Raw genomic sequence first — 18,064 nt, 5'->3', positions numbered from 1 at the left:
CGAACCCCAGTGCCTCTACTCAGGGCCCCGAGCTCACTGCCGGGGCCACAGCACTTGCCCTCAGGGCACGGTTGGGCCGCTGCTCCTTGTGGACCCTCATGCTGGTCTCAGGGCCTCTGGGGAATTGGGCTCCAGGTGGTGAGGGTGGGAACTGAGGCCTTTGGGGCTGGAACTAAGGACAGGCCTGGCCCGGGAGGTTCTGGGTGGCTTTGGAGGGTGGTCACTTGGCCAAGCCATGAGCTGTCCCAACAGAGGAGATCAAGGCTGGAGCCACCCAGGGGGTAACTTGGACACTGAGACCCTGGAGTCCCCAGGATATTTTTGATAGTCCGTGGAGTTGTGTAGCAGGACATCTGGAAAGTCTGGAAATTCCAGGGTGTGAGGTCACCCCGGTGAGGCAGCTGATGGCACAGCCACATCTGTCTTCCTATGGAAGGGGGGCATTGACAAAGGGGGAACCACCCCCAGAGATTAAGAAGCTTGCGTGAGGTCATGCGAGAGGAATAGGACACATGTCTGCACGTGTGACTTGGAGCTGCTTCTAGAAACGCAGGTGGCAGAGCCTGCCCACTGCCTGCTGCCGGCACCCTCTGCGGGCCCCAGGGGGCGCCAGGCCCTGGGGGTGTTCACCATAGCGAGCAGGGCGGGCGGCAGCTGAGGGCTGTCAGCAGCACTGGGGGCAAAGTCAGGGGGTTTTGCCAAAATAGCTTCCCAAAATAGTTCCAATGAGCAGGCATCGGCCCCAAACAAACCCACCCTCTCTCTGTTCCCCCACCCCAGGCTGTGAGCAGGACCGGCTGTCCTTCGGCTTCTGCGAGACCCTGCGCCTCCTTGGCCGCTGCCAGCTGCCCACCGTCCGCTCCCAGTGCTGCCGCACCTGCCCCCCATCCGGCCACATCGCCCCCTCCCGTGGCCACCAGCGAGTTAGCCGCCGCTGACCCCCGCCTTGGCCGGGTGAGCAGACAGACGAACCACTGATAGCCACACAGACCTCAGTGCCCATCACCCTTTGCGCCCTCATGGTGCTACCCCGGCCCCTGCCCACGGCAGACTGGGGAACTCCCTCAGAAAAGGTATTTTTTTATTCTAACAGTTTGTGTAACACATCATCATTATTATATAAACAAGCATCTATCTTGTCAAAGCACAGGCTGGCTTCCTCTTGGATGGAGGGGTGATTTCAGGTCTGAAACTGCCCCCACCCTTTGTCCTCTGCCTAAATAAAATGCCACCTTTTCCTGGCTCCGCTAGGAGGCCAGCAGGGGAGAGGAGCAGACAAACTGAGCAGACAACTGACCCGTATGGGCAGGAGGCCAGCGAGGCCCCACGGAGGCTGTTTCCTGCAGGAGGCGTCTCCATGCTCCCTGCTCAGGCCCCCCAAACCCTCATGTCCCCTGCAAGGTCCTCAGACCCATGTCCCACAGGAATGGGGCCACCCTGACAACCAGCCAGGCCCATGTTGTCCCCACCGGGACTGCCGCCCGAGGTGATGGCTGGGTCTGTTAACTTTACACCCAGGCCATGCCCTCTTGCTCTCTGCTTCATCTGCACCACGGGGACAGACGGAGGCATCATCTGGGCTCTGTTAGCCCTGGGACAGTTGACCCAGGGGGTGGAGGGAGGAGCAGACTGGCTAGCTGCACCCTCTTGTCTATTTCCTTCATCTCCATGCTCAGGGAAGGGGCTGGGCTGGTCACCGGTCTCACTCAGGGTGTCTCCTTCATTGCCAACCCCTGGTGCGGGGTCCCCACCACACAGACCTGAGGTCCAGCCACCTGGCACCTTTCCCCACAGCCCTTTCTTGCAAAACCTAGTGTGTGTTCCACAGAACGAGAGTGGTACACACACCAGGGAGCACATGGGCCTGGATGCTTAGAAGTGTCCCAGCCTCTAGCGGGGATGGTGAGGCTGGGCAGGGGGCAGCCCCTCCTGGGCCCAGGCCCTCTTCCAAGAGGTGGCCTGTGCAGACCCCAGTCTCACCTTTGGTCGGGAGCCTTGGACTTGCCCCTTTTGTAACCTGCTCACAAGTCTTACTAGAAGGTGTCCCTCCTCTTCTCCATGGGAGACACTGAGGGTTAGAGGGGTCTAGCTTGCCCCCACCGCCATGCATTCAGGGGACCCCACTCACCCTAGTCTGCGATGCAATATGAGTGCTGGCCCTGGAGCTGTGCATGTGGCAGCCTGGGGGCACTCGCCCTGGGCTCTGTGGCCACTCATGACCAGGTGTGTGCTGCAGACAAAGGGGACACTGAAAACCCCTCCTCGGTGATTGAGACCAGAGGCTGCAGCATCAACAGTGTCTGTCCCAGATCTGGCCCCTACGTGGAAAGGTGGAGGACTATAGCTGCCCCCAGGAGTCATGGGGTACAGCTGTGCCCAGGTGCTGTCCGATCACACATCACCCCATTTTAGACCAGAAGCCCAAGGCTCTGTGGGAGGTGACCGGCTGAGGCCACATAGGCCTCAAGCCCTATTTCCTTCTGAGCTCTGGGCCACCCCAGGCCAGGCAGGAAGAGGACCCTGAGCAGGCCCCACAGTGGCTTGGACAGAGGGCAGTCTGTCCAAGGTCACTCAGGAAAGCAAGTTGATGGGAGCTTGCGTGAGTCCAAGAATCTACCATCGAGGGTGGAGGGGTTGAGAGGCTTGCTTCCTGTCTGTTTTTGCAGATGCCCGGCTGGCCCAAGGAGGCCCTAGGGACGTGCTTTGAGTAATGGCTTCCACGGCTGTCTGCTGTCCACGGCCCCTCATGAGAGACAGGGAGCAAGCCTCCACCTGGGGGCTCCCAACCCACAAACAAGCCTAGGGGGGTGTCAGCCCCAGCTCTGCCACTGCCATTGTACTGGGTGATCTCAGGGACCCCCGGCCTCACCGCATGCTATCCTGGGAGGAGATGGGTTCACCGGTCCCTGCCGGCTCGGACTGTCTGGGAATCCTCCCTGGGGGCCCTCCCCCACACCATGGAAGGACATTTGGCCTTAATCATTCCTGTGTGTTTTTCCAATGATGGGGTGTGGGGGATGGTGTCCCCAGTGGCAGCTGGGCCTGAGCTGTCATCCAGGCAGGAGGCAAACAGCCCATGACTCAAGCAGGGCATGTCACAGCTGGTGGGAGGAGGGGTGCCTACCACTCAAGGCTGGGGGTTGCTCCAGCTCCTGGCCCCCTGCTGCAGCCCAGGCCCGTGCTTCTGGCATTCACTCAGTGGTCATGCCTGAGTCCTCGGCACCAGCAGCAGGACTGGCTCAGGACTGTCTGGAGGGGTCCAGTGGATGCCTGAGCAAACCTGGTGACAACAGTCAGACCTTTCACCAGGGTGACAAGCGTTGAGGCAGTCTACGGAGAATGGCACTTTAGGGTGTCACACTAGCCCCAGGTCTGACTGATTTACAGCAGACATGTTACAACCATGGAAACTTGTCCCTAACCACTGGCCAGCAGTTTAGGCAAACATGTAAAATGAGCCCCGAGGCTTGCTGGGGACTCCCAGCACTGACCAGACCCAGCCGTCTCTGGGGGTCACAAGAAAAGCCAATTTCTCCAATAATAAGGGGGCTCCTTCAATACCTCCCCATTCTGCAGAGACCAAAGGCCCAGATACACATACAAAGCCCAGGAAGGCTGTGACAGAACAGAAATGTCCCCAGGACCTCCTCTGTCTCTGTCAGAAAATAAGCCACTTGCTCCTGTTTCTAGTCTGTGCTTGGGCTACTGGAATATTAGGTGCACAAACAGAACACACACAGCTTCAGCGTTTCTTGCTTTTATATCTAAACCCTGCATCCTTAATGCCAAACTCCCACCCAGCGGATGCTCCTTCAAGGAAGTAAAAGGTCAGAAAGACACTTTAAATGCCGAGTTCCCAGTGTACCTTCTAGAACATGTGAGATGGGAGAAAAAGACAGGCCAGGGTGTGGCACCATCAGCGTGGGCTGATCGGGTTCTGCCTCTCGCTCTGCTCAGCTGACAGGGCTGGGGACAGCGACCAGGGCCACATGACCAGGGCCTCTTCTCCTTCAGCTATCACAGGCTCTCTTCCCCATACATGAATCTTTGGTGTCCAGCCCCATCTTTGCTACAGAATGTAAATTATATTCACATCTTCATTGATATCATCAGTCGGTCGTTGCTGACAGAGGCACAACAGGAAGTCACACAGCTCTCTGCCTCAGCCTAGAAGGTCCTATCCAGAGATGAGAAAGTACCCGGATCCTGGCTGGTTTGCTCAGTGGATAGAGCATCAGTCAGCGTATGGACATCCCGGGTTAGATTCCTGGTCAGGGCGCACAAGAGAAACACCCATCGGCTTCTCTCTCCCTCCTCTCCCTCTCTTCTCCCTTTTCCCTTCTCACAGCCAGTGGCTCGGTTGATTCGAGTATCAGCCCCAGTCGGGGTTGCCAGGTGACTCTCAGTTGGGGCACATGCAGGCGTCTATCTCCTCTCCTCTCATGTAAAAAAAAATTAAAAGAAGAAGAAGAAAGTGCCCTGTGCCTGCTAAGTTAGAAAACAATACTGGGCATATTAGAGGCTCCAGAAAATCCTGACTCAGAGACGGGTTGATCTTGTTTAATCCAGCATCCCCTGGACACATCTGACTCAGAATTCCCGCCGTCCATTTTGTAGAACCAAACAGTGCGCTGCAGAATTTGTGTCCTTGAAGCATAACACACAGGCTCAGTCCAGAGGCGGGGCCAGGGCACTCGCAGTATTAACCCCCCTGGGGAGATCCTCTGTAGCCATCCTTGCATGATGATACACTCGGGAAATCCTGGTCCAGTGACCTTGACTTCCTGAAGCCAACTGCCGGGAAAGCTGCACCCCGAGCTCCTCTGAACTCGCTTATTATTGAAGGACCTGGCGATGCAGCTGGCTCAGGGAAGACTGACTTCAGTTAGTTCTGTAAGTTCTGGCAGGTCTGAGGTGCAGACAACTGTCCCATTTGTTTCTGTCGTGCTACCTGCAATATCACTAGCACAGGGTGGCAGCATTTTTGCTTGCTTTAAAAAAGAATACCTTGGCAGCTAAAGGACCAGTGGTCGACTTTAGTAGGAATCTTGATTGGTTTGAAGTAGTCTGTTATTTTTTTGCCCTGCCTGGGTGGCTCAGTAGATAAAGCATTATCCCAGCATGCCAAGGTCATGGGTTCAATCCTTGGTCAGGGCATGTAGGAGAAGCAATCAATGAATACACAACTAAGTGGAATGATCAATTGATGGTTCTCCCCCCATACACTCCCTTCCTCTCTTTCTCTCAGATCAAAGGAAAAAAAATTTTTTTAAAGTAGTCTGTTGCCTGACCAGGCACTGGCGCAGTGGATAGAGCGTTGGACTGGGACATGGAGGACCCAGGTTCAAAACCCTGAGGTTGCCGGTATGAATGCAGGCTCATTGAGCACAGAGTTCCTTGCTTGAGCATGGGATCACAGACATGACCCCATGGTCACTAGCTTGAGCCCAAGGTCTCTGGCTTGAGCAAGGGGTCACTTGCTCTGCTGTAGCCCTCCAGTCAAGGCGCATATGAGAAAGCAATCAATGAACAAGCAACCAATGAACAACTAAGATGCCACAATGAAGAACTGATACTTCTCATCTCCCTTCTCTCTGTCCCTCTCTCTGACTCTGTCTCTGTCAAAAAAAAAGTCTGTTATATTTTAGTGTGGCTCTGAAAAAATAGCCTACCTTATCTTGTTTTAAGCCTTTGTACTTGCCGTTTCCTCCCTGTGAACCCTTTTCTACGGCTGTTTCCTTATTACTGTATCTGAAATAGCTTAAATCAGAGGACCTGGCAATGCAACCAGCACAAGGAAGACTGACTTCAGTTAGTTCTGCAGGTCCTGGCACGTCTAGGAGGGAAGCAGGACAAAATTAACCGCTAATCTGAGAATACGGACACTGTCTTATTTGTCCCGTTCTCCTGACTACAGTATCACACAAGTCCACTCATCTACCTATTTTTTAATACTACCGATAGTGGGAAAAAGGACTGATGGGTTTCCAACTTTGCTAAGTGCCGGGATAGGTTTCCTAGAGTCTTAGGAGAGAAGTGGGTCATTTATGGGTGGGGGCTATCTCAAAAAATAAGTCTGGAAGGAAAACTACCCCCAATCTGAGATACAGTTCCTTTTGTTTTTGCTCTACCACCTGCAATACCACACACGTCACAGGGTGACAGCATTTACTGGCTTTATTTAAAAATGCCGTTGGCGGCCCTGGCCGGTTGGCTCAGCGGTAGAGCGTCGGCCTGGCGTGCGGGGGACCCGGGTTCGATTCCCAGCCAGGGCACATGGGAGAAGCGCCCATTTGCTTCTCCACCCCCACCCCCTCCTTCCTCTCTGTCTCTCTCTTCCCCTCCCGCAGCCGAGGCTCCATTGGAGCAAGGATGGCCCGGGCGCTGGGGATGGCTCCTTGGCCTCTGCCCCAGTCGCTAGAGTGGCTCTGGTTGCGGCAGAGCGACCCCCCAGAGGGGCAGAGCATCGCCCCCTGGTGGGCAGAGCATCGCCCCTGGTGGGCGTGCCGGGTGGATCCCGGTCGGGTGCATGCGGGAGTTTGTCTGACTGTCCCCGTTTCCAGCTTCAGAAAAAAAAAAAAAAAAAAAATGCCGTTGGCGACGCAAAAAAAATAAAAAACAAAAACAAGTGGTCGAATGTGCTAGGAATCTCAATTGGTTTTCAGGAGTCTTCCAAAGTAGTCTTATTTTTTAGTGCCTCCTCCTGCTCAGGGCCTTTGTACTTGCTGTACCCCGCCCCGCCCCTCCCTCTTCTACAACTCTCCTTAATTCTGGCTCTGGAATAGCTTAACATTGGAGGGCCTGGTGATGCAGCTGGCACAGGGCTTCAGTTAGTTCTGTAGGCTCTGGCATGTCTAGGAGGGAAGCAAGACACACCTAACCACTAATCTGAGACTATAAACAGCTGTCTTATTTGTCCCTGTCCTGCCAACTGCAATACCATTCATTTCCAAGAGGTGCCACCACTTACCAGCTTTTAAATACTGTCGGTGGGAAAAAGGACAATATGGTTGTTTACTTTGTTATAGAGCCTTGATGGGTTTCCTCCTAGATTCCTACCTAGGAAAGTAATAGGTAATTTATGGGTGGGAGAATCTTGAAAAATAGCCCAGCGACATCTGCTCAGGTCCCTTGCACTTAGTACTGCCTCCCCCTTAATGCTCTTTATATGGTTGTTTCCTTAAGAGTGTCTCTGGAATGGCCCCTTTTTAGAGGACTTGGCAACACAGCTGGCTCAGGAAAGACTGACCTGTTACCTCTGCAGGTTCCGGCAGACACCTAGGCCCTAATCTGAGAATACACAGCTATCTTCTTTGTCCCTGTCCAGCCAACTGCAACACCATTCATGCCCACAGGGTGGCACTATTTACCTGCTTTAAAAAACTAGTCAGTGTGTGTGGTGGAGGGAGGAATGGACAATTGCTAACTTTGCTAAGAGCCTTTATAGATTTCCAGGAGTCTAGGGTGGTAGTGGGTAATATATCAGTTAAGGGGGAGGGGCTCTGGAAAAACACTCTACCTACTCCAGCTTAGGGTCTTTGCACTTGCTGTTTCTTCCCCACAATACTCTTATGTGGCTGTTTACTTAATAGTGACTGGAATGGCTTTCTCTTGAAGGACCTGTCAATGCACTTGGCTCGGGGGAGACTGGCTGCTATTCTTTCTGCAGTTCTGAAGTTCTGGGAAAGAAACAGATTCATTGACTCCTAATCTGAGAATACCAAGACCTGATCTATTTGTCCCTGTTCTGCCATCTGTATCACTACTCGTGCCCAGGCTTGCTTCCTGTGTGTTTGTAGATGCCTGGATGGCCCACGGAGGCCCTGGGGATCTGCTCTGAGTACTGACTTCCATGGTTGTCCACTGTCCATGGCCCCTCATGACAGACGGCAGGGCCTCTGCTTTGGGCCTCTCAACCCACAAATAAGCCTAGGGTAGTCTCAGCCCCAGCTCTGCCACTGCCGTGTGCTGGGTCATCTCAGGAACCACCAGCCGTTTTGCATCCTTTTCCGGGAGGGAATGGGCTCACTGCGTCCTTGCCTGTTCAGACTATCTGGGAATTCTCCCTGGAGGACCTCCCCTTCACCATGGAAGGACATTTGCTCTTAACTTTGAGAGAGAGAGAGAGAGAGAAGGGGGGGGGAGAGAGGGAAGCAATCCTTTATTGTTCCACTTAGTTGTGCATTCAGTGGTTGTTTCCTGCATGTGCTCTAACCTGGGATTGAACCCACAACCTTGGTGTTTCGGGACAATGCACTAACCGACTGAGCTAATTGGCCAGGGCCTGGACATTTGGTCTTAATCATTCTCATGTTTTTTGTTTTTTTTATTTAATTTTTTTTTTTTAAGTGAGAAGAAGAAATATAGTGAGGCAGACTCCCACATGTGCCCCAACCGGGATCCACCCAACAACCCCCATCTTGGGCTGATGCTCAAGTATTGAGCTATTTTTAGTGCCTGAAGCCAATGCACTTTATATTCTTTTTATTTTTTTAATTCATTTTTAGAGAGGAGAGAGAGAGGGAGAGAGAGAGAGAGAGAGAGAGAGAGAGGAGAGAGAGACAGAAAGAAGGAAGGAGGAGCTGGAAGCATCAACTCCCATATGTGCCTTAACCAGGCAAGCCTAGGGTTTTGAACCGGCGACCTCAGCACTCCAGGTCGACGCTTTATCCACTGCGCCACCACAGGTCAGGCACCAATGCGCTTTAATGGTGCTATCCTCAGTGCCCTGGACCATGCTCAAACCAATTGAGCCACTAGCTATGGGAGGGGAAGAAGGTGAGAAAGAGAAATGGAGGGGGGAAGCAGATGGTCATCTCTCCTGTGTGTGCTGACTGGGAATCAAATCCAGGACATCCATACACCAGGCTGATGCTCTATCCACTGAGCCACTGGCCAGGGCTGGGTGGGTGGGGGATGGTATCCAGAGTGGCACCTGGACCTGAGCCATAATCCCAGGCAGGAGGTAAACCCAAGACTCAGGCAGCATGTCACAGCTGATGGGAGGAGGGGTGCCTACCACTCATGGCTGGGAGCTGCTTAATCTTCTGGCTCCTGGTTGAGGCCCAGGCCCCTGCAGAGCCCCCTGCCCATGGCTCCAGCCTTCATCTGCAGCTTTTAGGGCTGCTCAGGGCTGCCACTGCTGACAAAGGCATCCTGTCTTATCCACCCCAGAGTGAACTCAGGGGAGGGACCCAGAAATACCCACCTGGCATGTTGGAAAGGCCCTCATGGCCCTGCTCCCCTCCCCACCCTTGGGGCTGAGTCCCTTACAAGTGACCATAACTGTATTTCATGTCAGAATGTTATTCAGCTTTACCAGGTGGTGGCACAGTGGATAGAGTGTCAGACTGGGATGCGGAAGACCCAGGTTCGAGACCCCAAGGTCACCAGCTTGAGCACGAGCTCATCTGGTTTGAGCAAAAAAAAAAAAACAACTCACCGGCTTGAACCCAAGGTCGCTAGCTCAAGCAAGGGGTTGCTCAGTCTGCTGAAGGCCCGCGGTCAAGGCACATATGAGAAAGCAATCAATGAACAACTAAGGTGTCACAATGAAAAACTGATGATTGATGCTTCTCATCTCTCTCCATTCTTGTCTGTCTGTCCCTATCTATCCCTCTCTCTAAACTCTGTCTCTGAAAAAAAAAAGAATGTTATACAAATTAGTTTATTTTACCTTTTAATGTGACAATTCCAAAGTTGAACTTGAAGATAAGTATGGGAGCTGCTGTGACATAAAAGGCAAGAGTCAGCTGGCAGTGCCTCTGAGTCCTCCAGCATCAGCATCCAGCCTCCCCCTGCAAGGATGCCCCTGCAGGCCCAGCTGCCCACACACAAGGGGCAGGGAATTGTGCAATACAAGCATTTCGTTTAATGAAATGGCTATTTGCCTAGAATACTTCTTATATCGATATAATGTAGTTGAAACCAGAATCGCCCCCATCAACCACAGTCTAGGCTGCTGTAGGACAATTGTCAGCATGACTACAAGCAGCGCTGGACGCTACCTTGGGTGAGAAGGGGGCCGTGCATAAGTGAAGGTCCATGATGGTTGAGGCTGGAGGTCAAAGGTGGCCCAGAGTGGAGAGCAACGCAGGAGGTTCAGGTTTGCATAAATACACACAAGGAAGTCGTGCACACAGAGGAACGTGTTATATAAAATAGATGAGGTCTTAAAAAACCTTGATAAAAAATAGGCTATAAAAATATAAACTGTAGTGAAATATATAAAAGTATTAACAGATGTTCAACCCCCAGAATACAGAAGCCCACAATGTAAAGCAGGCACTTCCCAACAGTGTGAGGTGGGCTTCCCGGCACGGCAGGCGCATCTGGGCAGGCCAGCCGGAGGCCACCCAGCCTGGGTGTCGAACAACTCTTTCCAAGTGGCACCAGAAGAAAGTGTTGGCTCAAAATAGTGGGACTGGACCCTACAGTTGTGGAGGAAGGAGTCAGCCCTGGGTTCCCAGTCTGGAATCAGGCAGCATGCCCACAGAGAAGACCTTCCAAGAAGCTCCCGGCCCTTTTCTCCACCAGCTTTGTTCTCATGTCCACTGTCCGGCCTCTGAGGATGACACACCACTGTGCTTGGGGAAGGGCTGAAATATCGGCTCCAGCCACCTGCAGGCACTAGGCTCCATTCAGGTGCTTTTAAGATGTGCCTCTTCAGGGCAAAATGGACAAAACAAGCTTATTCCTAAAGGCGGTGTTTTCACCCCAGGACAGGTAGTTCCGGGAGAGAATGAATTTAGACGATGAAGTCAGTGACTGACCCAGGGAGCCCCCTCGTTCCCACTGCACCCCCAGGCCAACAGCGCTGCGGGCGGGGGAGCCGGGCTCTCCAGCGGCCCCTGGTCCTGGGAGGAGGCAAGGGCTTCAGAGGGCAGCGAGGCTGCTCTACCAGCCTCCTCTCAGGACCTGACTTGCAAGGCGACTTCCTGGAGAAGCTGGGCCTCAAGCACCTGCTCCCAGAGACCAAGACAATGAAAAACACATTTCTGATACCTGAAAAGAGACAAAGGCTTTTGTCTAAATATAGAGACCAGTTCTCTTTACACAGTGGAAAATCTAATGAACCAGTTTAAGCCAAGACAGAGGCTGAGCTCAGTCTGGTAAACCACAATGGCTGCTGGGAGGCCGACTGTCACAAACAAGAGCCATACTTATGAAAAAAGCACATCTTCAAATTACAGCCATTCAACTCTCAGTCTGAGTGTGTTTAGTGGATAGCGACTAACATTACTTCCAGTTTCTTCTGGGTAGTGTGAAAAATTCCATTTAAAACAGCTTCTTTCCCATTTGAATAATGATGTGCCAGAAAGCATTCTCTCACATCTGCACAGCAGGGATGGTCCACAGAGGGATTAAGCAGAACCACCTTCCTTGTGCAAAGCCTCTTTCCCAGGCTTCAAAAAGGTGGCGCTTAGGGTCTCCAGAATTCCAGAACAGCCTGACAGGCTGAAGGCTGTGCAACCCCACAGTGTGGCCCAGGACAGGACAGGAGCCTCTGGGCCGCAGTGGGGAGGGCACACATCTAGAGGGCTCGCCGAGGTCCTGGCCCCAAGCAAGAGCACGTCCAGCGCCGGCACTGGTGGCCCCGTCAGGCAGACCGGATGTGCCGACTGTTCCCAAGGAAGCTACAGTTTTTGGCTGCCCAGCGTTCACTCAGCAGGGGCACCCTTACCTTACAAAACCCCCAGAAGAGCTTCCTGCACCCCCTTGAGCAAGGCTGCCCAGGGATGGGCCTGTATTGCAAGACGATGAGCCCATTTCCCTGGAATCTCATCCCACCTGTATGTGGAAAATGATCCTAAGTCATCGCTCAAATGAACAGCCAGCCTCCTGTAGGAACTCGTGGTGCTGCTCCGACCTGTAGCAGGGGCCGGTGAGGGGTGAGTGTGGTGCTTGCCGCCCCAACCCCCACCCCAAGCAGCTCAGGAGCCACACTTGAAAGGTTAAAAGGGCACAAGTATTCCAGAAATAAGGCACCGCTAGCAGCATGAAGCCACCAGCAGGTTTGTGCAATCTCTAGGGGCTGTTCAGAACACGGGATGTGTTTGATTTTCTAAGGAAGCCACTTTTTCCACACTGACCTTATGCCTCTGAGGCAGCCACACTGTGGCCTACGAGTCCGTGAGCATACGGGCGTTCTCCACAGTGTGACCGTTCCCACTGTGTACAGGAGCTGCAACACCCAAGGCAGCCTGCAGCCCACGGAGGCTTTCTAAGGGCACAGACCCCAACACAGCTGACCAGCGCTGTAAACAGGCCTGGAGAGCAGCTGACTGGAGGACCGGGCCATGCACCCATCAGCTGGAACGTGTGATGAGACACGTGGGACCAAATGCACGGTGGACAGATGGCTGTAAACAGATGAGACCCCGGCCGAGGGGAAATGAGAGACTGCAGTGTGGCTCTGGACAGCTGCCCAGCAGATTTCCAGAGACCACGGCGTTACATTCTGGGTTTGTAACTTGCAGCTCACCCTCTGGCACACTTTGGTTGTGAAGGCAAGAAGAGCAGCATCCCAGGGCGGGGGCCACTCAGGTGTCCTCCTCCTCGTCACTGACCAGCTCGCCTTTGTCAGGACTGGTGTCCCGTTCACGCAAGAAGTCCTCTCGGATGGCCTCCAGCTCCGTCAGCTCCAGCCGCACCTTCTCCAAGTGGTAGGTGCGCCGGTTGCGGATCTGGCGCAGGGGGAATGGGTTCAGGTCCCCAAAGGAGATACCGATCAGCTTCCTAGTGGGACACAGGGCAGAGCGTCAGCGGGGCTCAGGGGATGCTCATACATGGAGACCTGGGGATGCAGGGAGTGGATCCAGACACCATAGGCCCTGACGTAGATGAGGCACCCAGAGGCCAGTCCTCCTTATGCAGCGGCTACAGGGGCAGCCCCTGAACAATGGCTGGATCAGACAGCTGCTTCTCCCCACACTCACGGTGTCAATCCCCTTTGTGGTCAATTCCTCATGTGTATGCTGAGGTAAAACGGGGGTGTGGGATCACCACACTTGCTACCCAAGGGCACTAGGACAGCACTGGCACTTGCTCAGTGGTAACACCTGAGTCCAGTCCTTGGAACCAGCAGCAGGACTGGCTCAGGACTGTCTGGAAGGGTCCAATGGGTGCCTGAGCAAACCCGGTGACAGCTGTCAGACCCTTCACCAGGGTGACAAGCATCGAGACAGTCTATGGAGAATGTGCACTTAATGGGTGTCACAGGTCAAGGCACCAATCTACAAGAGACATGTTAAAACCATGGTAACCTGCCCCTAACCACTGGCCAGTGGTTTAGTGAAAACAGATATAAACAAGCCCCGAGGTCTGCTGGGAATTCCCAGCACTAACCAGACACGAGTCTCGGGGGGTCACAACAGAAACCGGATCTTCCAACAGTAAGGGAGCTCCTTCGCCCCTCCCCCCATTCTGCAGAGATCAAAGGCCCCTGATACACATACAGAGCCCAAGAAAGGATGCAATAAAACAGAAAAGTCCCCAACACCTCCTAAGTCTCTGTTGAAAACAAGACACTTACTCCTGCTTCCAGGGCAACTGGTCAACGAGGACCTGGTTTGCCCAAGACACAACAGGAAGCCACACACCTCTGCCTCTGCCTGGAGGGTCCAGTCCAAAGATGAGAAAGTGCCCTGGGTGCTAATTAGAAGGCTCCAGAAATCCTGATTCAGACATGAGTTGATTTGGTTTAACCCAGCATCCTCTGGACACTTCTGATGCAGAATTCCCGCTATGTTTTTTTATTTTTATTTTAATTTTTCAATTTTATTTTTCTTTCTTTTTTTTTTGTGTGTGGCAGAGACAGAGAGTCAGAGAGAGGGACAGATAGGGAAAGACAGACAGAAAGGGAGAGATGAGAAATATCAATTCTTCGTTGCTGCTCCTTAGTTGTTCATTGATTGCTTTCTCATATGTGCCTTGACCGGAGGGCTACAGCAAACCGAGTGATCCCTTGCTCGAGCCAGCGACCTTGGGCTTAAGCTGGTGAGCCTTGCTCAAACCAGATATGCCAGTGTTCAAGCTGGCGACCTCCAGGTCTTGAACTTGGGTCCTCCATATCCCAGTCCGACGCTCTATACACTGCACCACCGCCTGGTCAGGCCCGCCATATGTTTTGTAGAACTAAAAACTGTGCGACAGAACCTGTCTTCTGAAGTGAACTGGTAGAAAAGCCGCCGCACCCCGAGCTCCCCACAAGATGGCGCTGCGGGCACAGGTTTGCCGCCTGTGGTTTCCGCAGAGAGGCTGGTCAGCAGGTGGGTGGGTGGGCAGGCTCTGTCCTCATCCTCTACCCTTAGAGCAGTGGTCCCCAACCTTTTTTGGGCCACGGGCCGGTTTAATGTCTTAAAATATTTTCACGGACCAGCCTTTAGGGTGGGACGGATAAATGTATCACGTAACTGAGACAAGTGTCAAGAGTGAGTCTTAGATGAATGTAACAGAGGGAATCTGGTCATTTAAAAAAAATAAAACATTGTTCAGACTTAAATATAAATAAAATGGAAATAATGTAAGTTACTTATTCTTTCTCTGTAGATCAGTACGAAATGGCCCACGGACCGGTACCAGTCCGCGGCCCAGGGGTTGGGGACCACTGCCCTAGAGTATCAGTGATCTGCACAAGGCTGTCTGGGCCAAGCAGGTGGGTCTTTGGAACCAAAATGCTGTCCACACCCATAAGCTGTTGCAGTGAAGTTCATCGAATGCCATCCTGTAATCCTGACACCATGTGAAACTAATAGTCTCGAGGTCCACCCAGGATACAGAATCAACCTTTCACAGGCAAACATTTACCAGAATCAACCAGTGAATGCATATATATATAAGTGGAACAAGAAATCCATATTTATCCCCCCAACCCACACCTCTTCTAAAAACAAAAACAAAAATAAACACAAACACAAAACCTACTTCCCAAATAAGAGAAGCTAAAACTGGTGGATGTTGACATGACCTCAGCGATTCAGTGGTTCAGAGAGATGTCGTTTTCAGCAGCAGGTCCACAGAACATAGCTAGGGAACAGGGCCATCAGTTGCCAGGGCCAGAACAGCCACCAGCTGTGGTTCGGGGGACATACGAACAAAAGGGGGCCCAAACAGGCAACAACTGTGTGGTTAGAGAGGGTAAAACAATTCCCGAACACTGACCTGCCCGGGCCAGAGCGCCAGGGGTCTTCCACTCTCTTTGATCTTCCCCTCCTTTCCCACGTCTGGGGGCACCTCACTCCAGGCCACCACCTCTCACTTGGACCCCCTGGTCTCCCAGATCAGCCAGTCCCGCTCCAACCTGACAGGTCCCTCACTGTCTACCCTGAAGTGACACAAACATTCTTAGGGAGAAGCACAAAGTCCCAGGCAGAGTCTACAAAGGCTGTAAGAGCCCTGCACTGCTCTGGCCCAACCGTAATCCCTGACACACGGACTCCAGCCTGGCCAAACCATGTCACAGTTCCCCACACAGTTTCCACATCTGTGCCGGCTCCTGAGCTGCCACTTTCCAGCCCAGGTCACTCTGTACATGCCTGGCCCTGGTCTGGCTTCCTCCATCACAGCACTGAGCACCCCCTGCTCCCACAAGTTCTGCAAGGACAAGGCTGTCATCTGTCACCCTTGATGCCAGGAAGAGGGTCTGCCCCATTGTCAACACTCAGTCAATGCCTTCTACACAAATCCACCTGTTGCTGGGACTTAGGTTTGTTGGATAGAGGATAAAACCATCTTTCCTCTGCCAACCTGGGGAGGACTGAGTCTGAGACGGCAAGGACAGGGCATTCTCAGGGGAGCAGAGGTCAGGGTCCCCACTGCCCTGGACGTCTAGAAATTCTCCTAAGTACTCACCTAGCATCAAGAATTGTGCGAGTGAAGTATCGAAGATACTTGAATATGGACATTGAATCTTGCAGTTTCAGGATCTCCTCTTCCTTATATTTGAAAAGTGCCAGGGCAAAACGGAAGATGACCTGTGGAAAGGACAGGGGCTCTGTATGCCGAGATGCCTACCCAGGGTGGACAGGCATCCCAGGACCTGGGTAAGCCATGCAACTGAGGTATATTCCCAATGGTGGGGGCAGGGCCCTCTTTACAGAAAAATAGTCACTGATGGTTTGCAACAACTCTCCAGCCCAAACCAAATGTCCTTGGGGAGCAGAACCTTTGTGGAATCTTTCCATATTCAACTAACACTTATAGTTAAAAAGGTATAAACAACTGGAAATCATTTTTAAATAAAATCAAAACCAGGATTGATTCTGAAACTCTTAGAAAGCTCAACACCTCCATGCAGTTTTATTTCAACTAGTGAAACTAGGGTCTGACTTTTGAAAACAGTAAAAGAGAATGTGTGTGTGTGTGTGTGTGTGTGTGTGTGTGTGTGTGTGAGAGAGAGAGAGAGAGAGAGAGAGAGAGTCAGACAGAAGGACAGATAAGGACAGACAGACAGAAAGGGAGAGAGAGATGAGAAGCACCAATTCTTTTTTTTTTTATTTTTATTTTATTTATTCATTTTAGAGAGGAGAGAGAGAGGCAGAGAGAGAGAGAGAGGAGAGAGAGACAGGGAGGAGGAGCTGGAAGCATCAACTCCCATATGTGTTGTGTCAAGGCAAGCCCAGGGTTTCGAACCGGCAACCTCAGCATTTCCAGGTCGACGCTTTATCCACTGCGCCACCACAGGTCAGGCAAGAAGCATCAATTCTTCATTGAGGCACCTTAGTTGTTCATTGATTGTCTTCTCATATGTGCCTTGACCGGGGGCTACAGCAGAACAAGTAACTCCTTGCTCGAGCCAGCGACCTTGGGTTCAAGCTGGTGAGCTTTGCTCAAAACAGATGAGCCTGCGCTCAAGCTGGCGACCACGGGGTCTTGAACCTGGGTCCTCCACGTCCCAGTCCAATGCTCTCTCCACTGCGTTACTGCCTGGTCAGGCGGGATTGGAGTCTTAACTGCCCACACCCAACACCTTGGCTGGCCTGTCCAACCTGCACTTCCTCTTATCTAGAAAGCAGTATTTGCAGCATTTAAATATGCTATCTTTCTGTTGACATTCCTAGCAATGGCCATAATCGCAAACACTGTAGAGGTCCTGGTTGAGAATTCTTTTTCATGGTGACAGACTCAAGTCCTGTAGGACAGAGTGTCAGGAGGACACACACACCTTGCTGGTGGGACTATAAATCGGTAAGGCACTTTAAGGGCAATTTGGCATTATCTATGAAAACTACAGACAGGTTTACCCTTGACCCAGTACTTCCACTTCCAGGACTAAGCCCACAGATGTGTGGAAAGACATCATAAAGGACAGTTACACATATTTCTAGGTCATCTGTACAAGGAAATATTGTGCAGAGTTAAAGAAAAAAAAAAGAGCCTGATCTATATGGCCTGATATGGAACTATCTCCAAGATATATTAAGTTAAAAAAAACCTATATTTTAAATATACATAAAATATCTTGAGAAGGATATGTAATAAATCAAGAAGAGAGACTAGAAGACTGGGGGTGGAGAGATCTCCTCCCTACCACATTCCTTTAGTTATAAGATCTCCTTTCTACTACAAACTATGAGTTATGACTTGAGTTCATCATTTACTAACTTAAAAACTGATTTTTAAAAACATGCAATAGACTGGGCCCTAGCCAGGTGGCTCAGATAAAGTGTCATCCTGATACACCAAGGTTGTGGGTTCAATCCTGGGTCAGGACATGTACAAGAAACAACCAATGAAGGCATAAATAAGTGAAACAACAAATCAATGTTTTTTTCCTCTTTATCTCTCTAAAACCAATTTTAAAAATTTATAAAAAGTTATGGCCCTGGCCAGTTGGCTCCGTGGTAGAGCACTGGCCCAGTATATAGATGTCCTGGGTTCAATTCCTGCTCAGGGCACACAGGAGAAGCATCCATATGCTTCTCCACCCCTCCTCCCTCTCACTCCCCCCCCAATTCCTGCAGCCATGGCTCAATTGGAGCAAATTGGCCCTAGGCGCTGAGAATGGCTCCATGGCCTCCGCCTCAGGCGCTAAGAAGAACTCAGTTGCTGAGCAGCAAAGCAA

General features: G+C 51.9%; 2 protein-coding genes across 4 annotated transcripts in view; one reads left to right on the top strand and one right to left on the bottom strand.

Annotated features, from left to right (window-relative positions):
- Positions 1–1,091, top strand: part of ADAMTS7 (ADAM metallopeptidase with thrombospondin type 1 motif 7) — a 33,638-nt gene extending 32,547 nt beyond the window's left edge. For all 3 annotated transcript variants that reach the window (XM_066239872.1, XM_066239873.1, XM_066239871.1), the window contains exon 24: positions 781–1,091. In XM_066239872.1, coding sequence (XP_066095969.1) covers positions 781–938 — 158 coding nt within the window. In that variant the 3' untranslated portion in view covers positions 939–1,091. The remainder of the gene's footprint in view (positions 1–780) is intronic.
- Positions 1,092–9,651: 8,560 nt separating this feature from the next.
- Positions 9,652–18,064, bottom strand: part of TBC1D2B (TBC1 domain family member 2B) — a 74,680-nt gene continuing 66,267 nt past the window's right edge. The window contains exons 12-13 of the mRNA XM_066239758.1: positions 15,853–15,974; positions 9,652–12,738 (exon numbers count right to left, since the gene is read on the bottom strand). Coding sequence (XP_066095855.1) covers positions 12,543–12,738; positions 15,853–15,974 — 318 coding nt within the window. The 3' untranslated portion in view covers positions 9,652–12,542. The remainder of the gene's footprint in view (positions 12,739–15,852; positions 15,975–18,064) is intronic.

Source organism: Saccopteryx bilineata, chromosome 7 (genome assembly GCF_036850765.1).
Source record: "Saccopteryx bilineata isolate mSacBil1 chromosome 7, mSacBil1_pri_phased_curated, whole genome shotgun sequence".
NCBI classification, from domain to species: domain Eukaryota; kingdom Metazoa; phylum Chordata; class Mammalia; order Chiroptera; family Emballonuridae; genus Saccopteryx; species Saccopteryx bilineata.
Note: the sequence above shows the minus strand (reverse complement) of the source record. Positions and strands in the feature narration are given on the sequence as shown.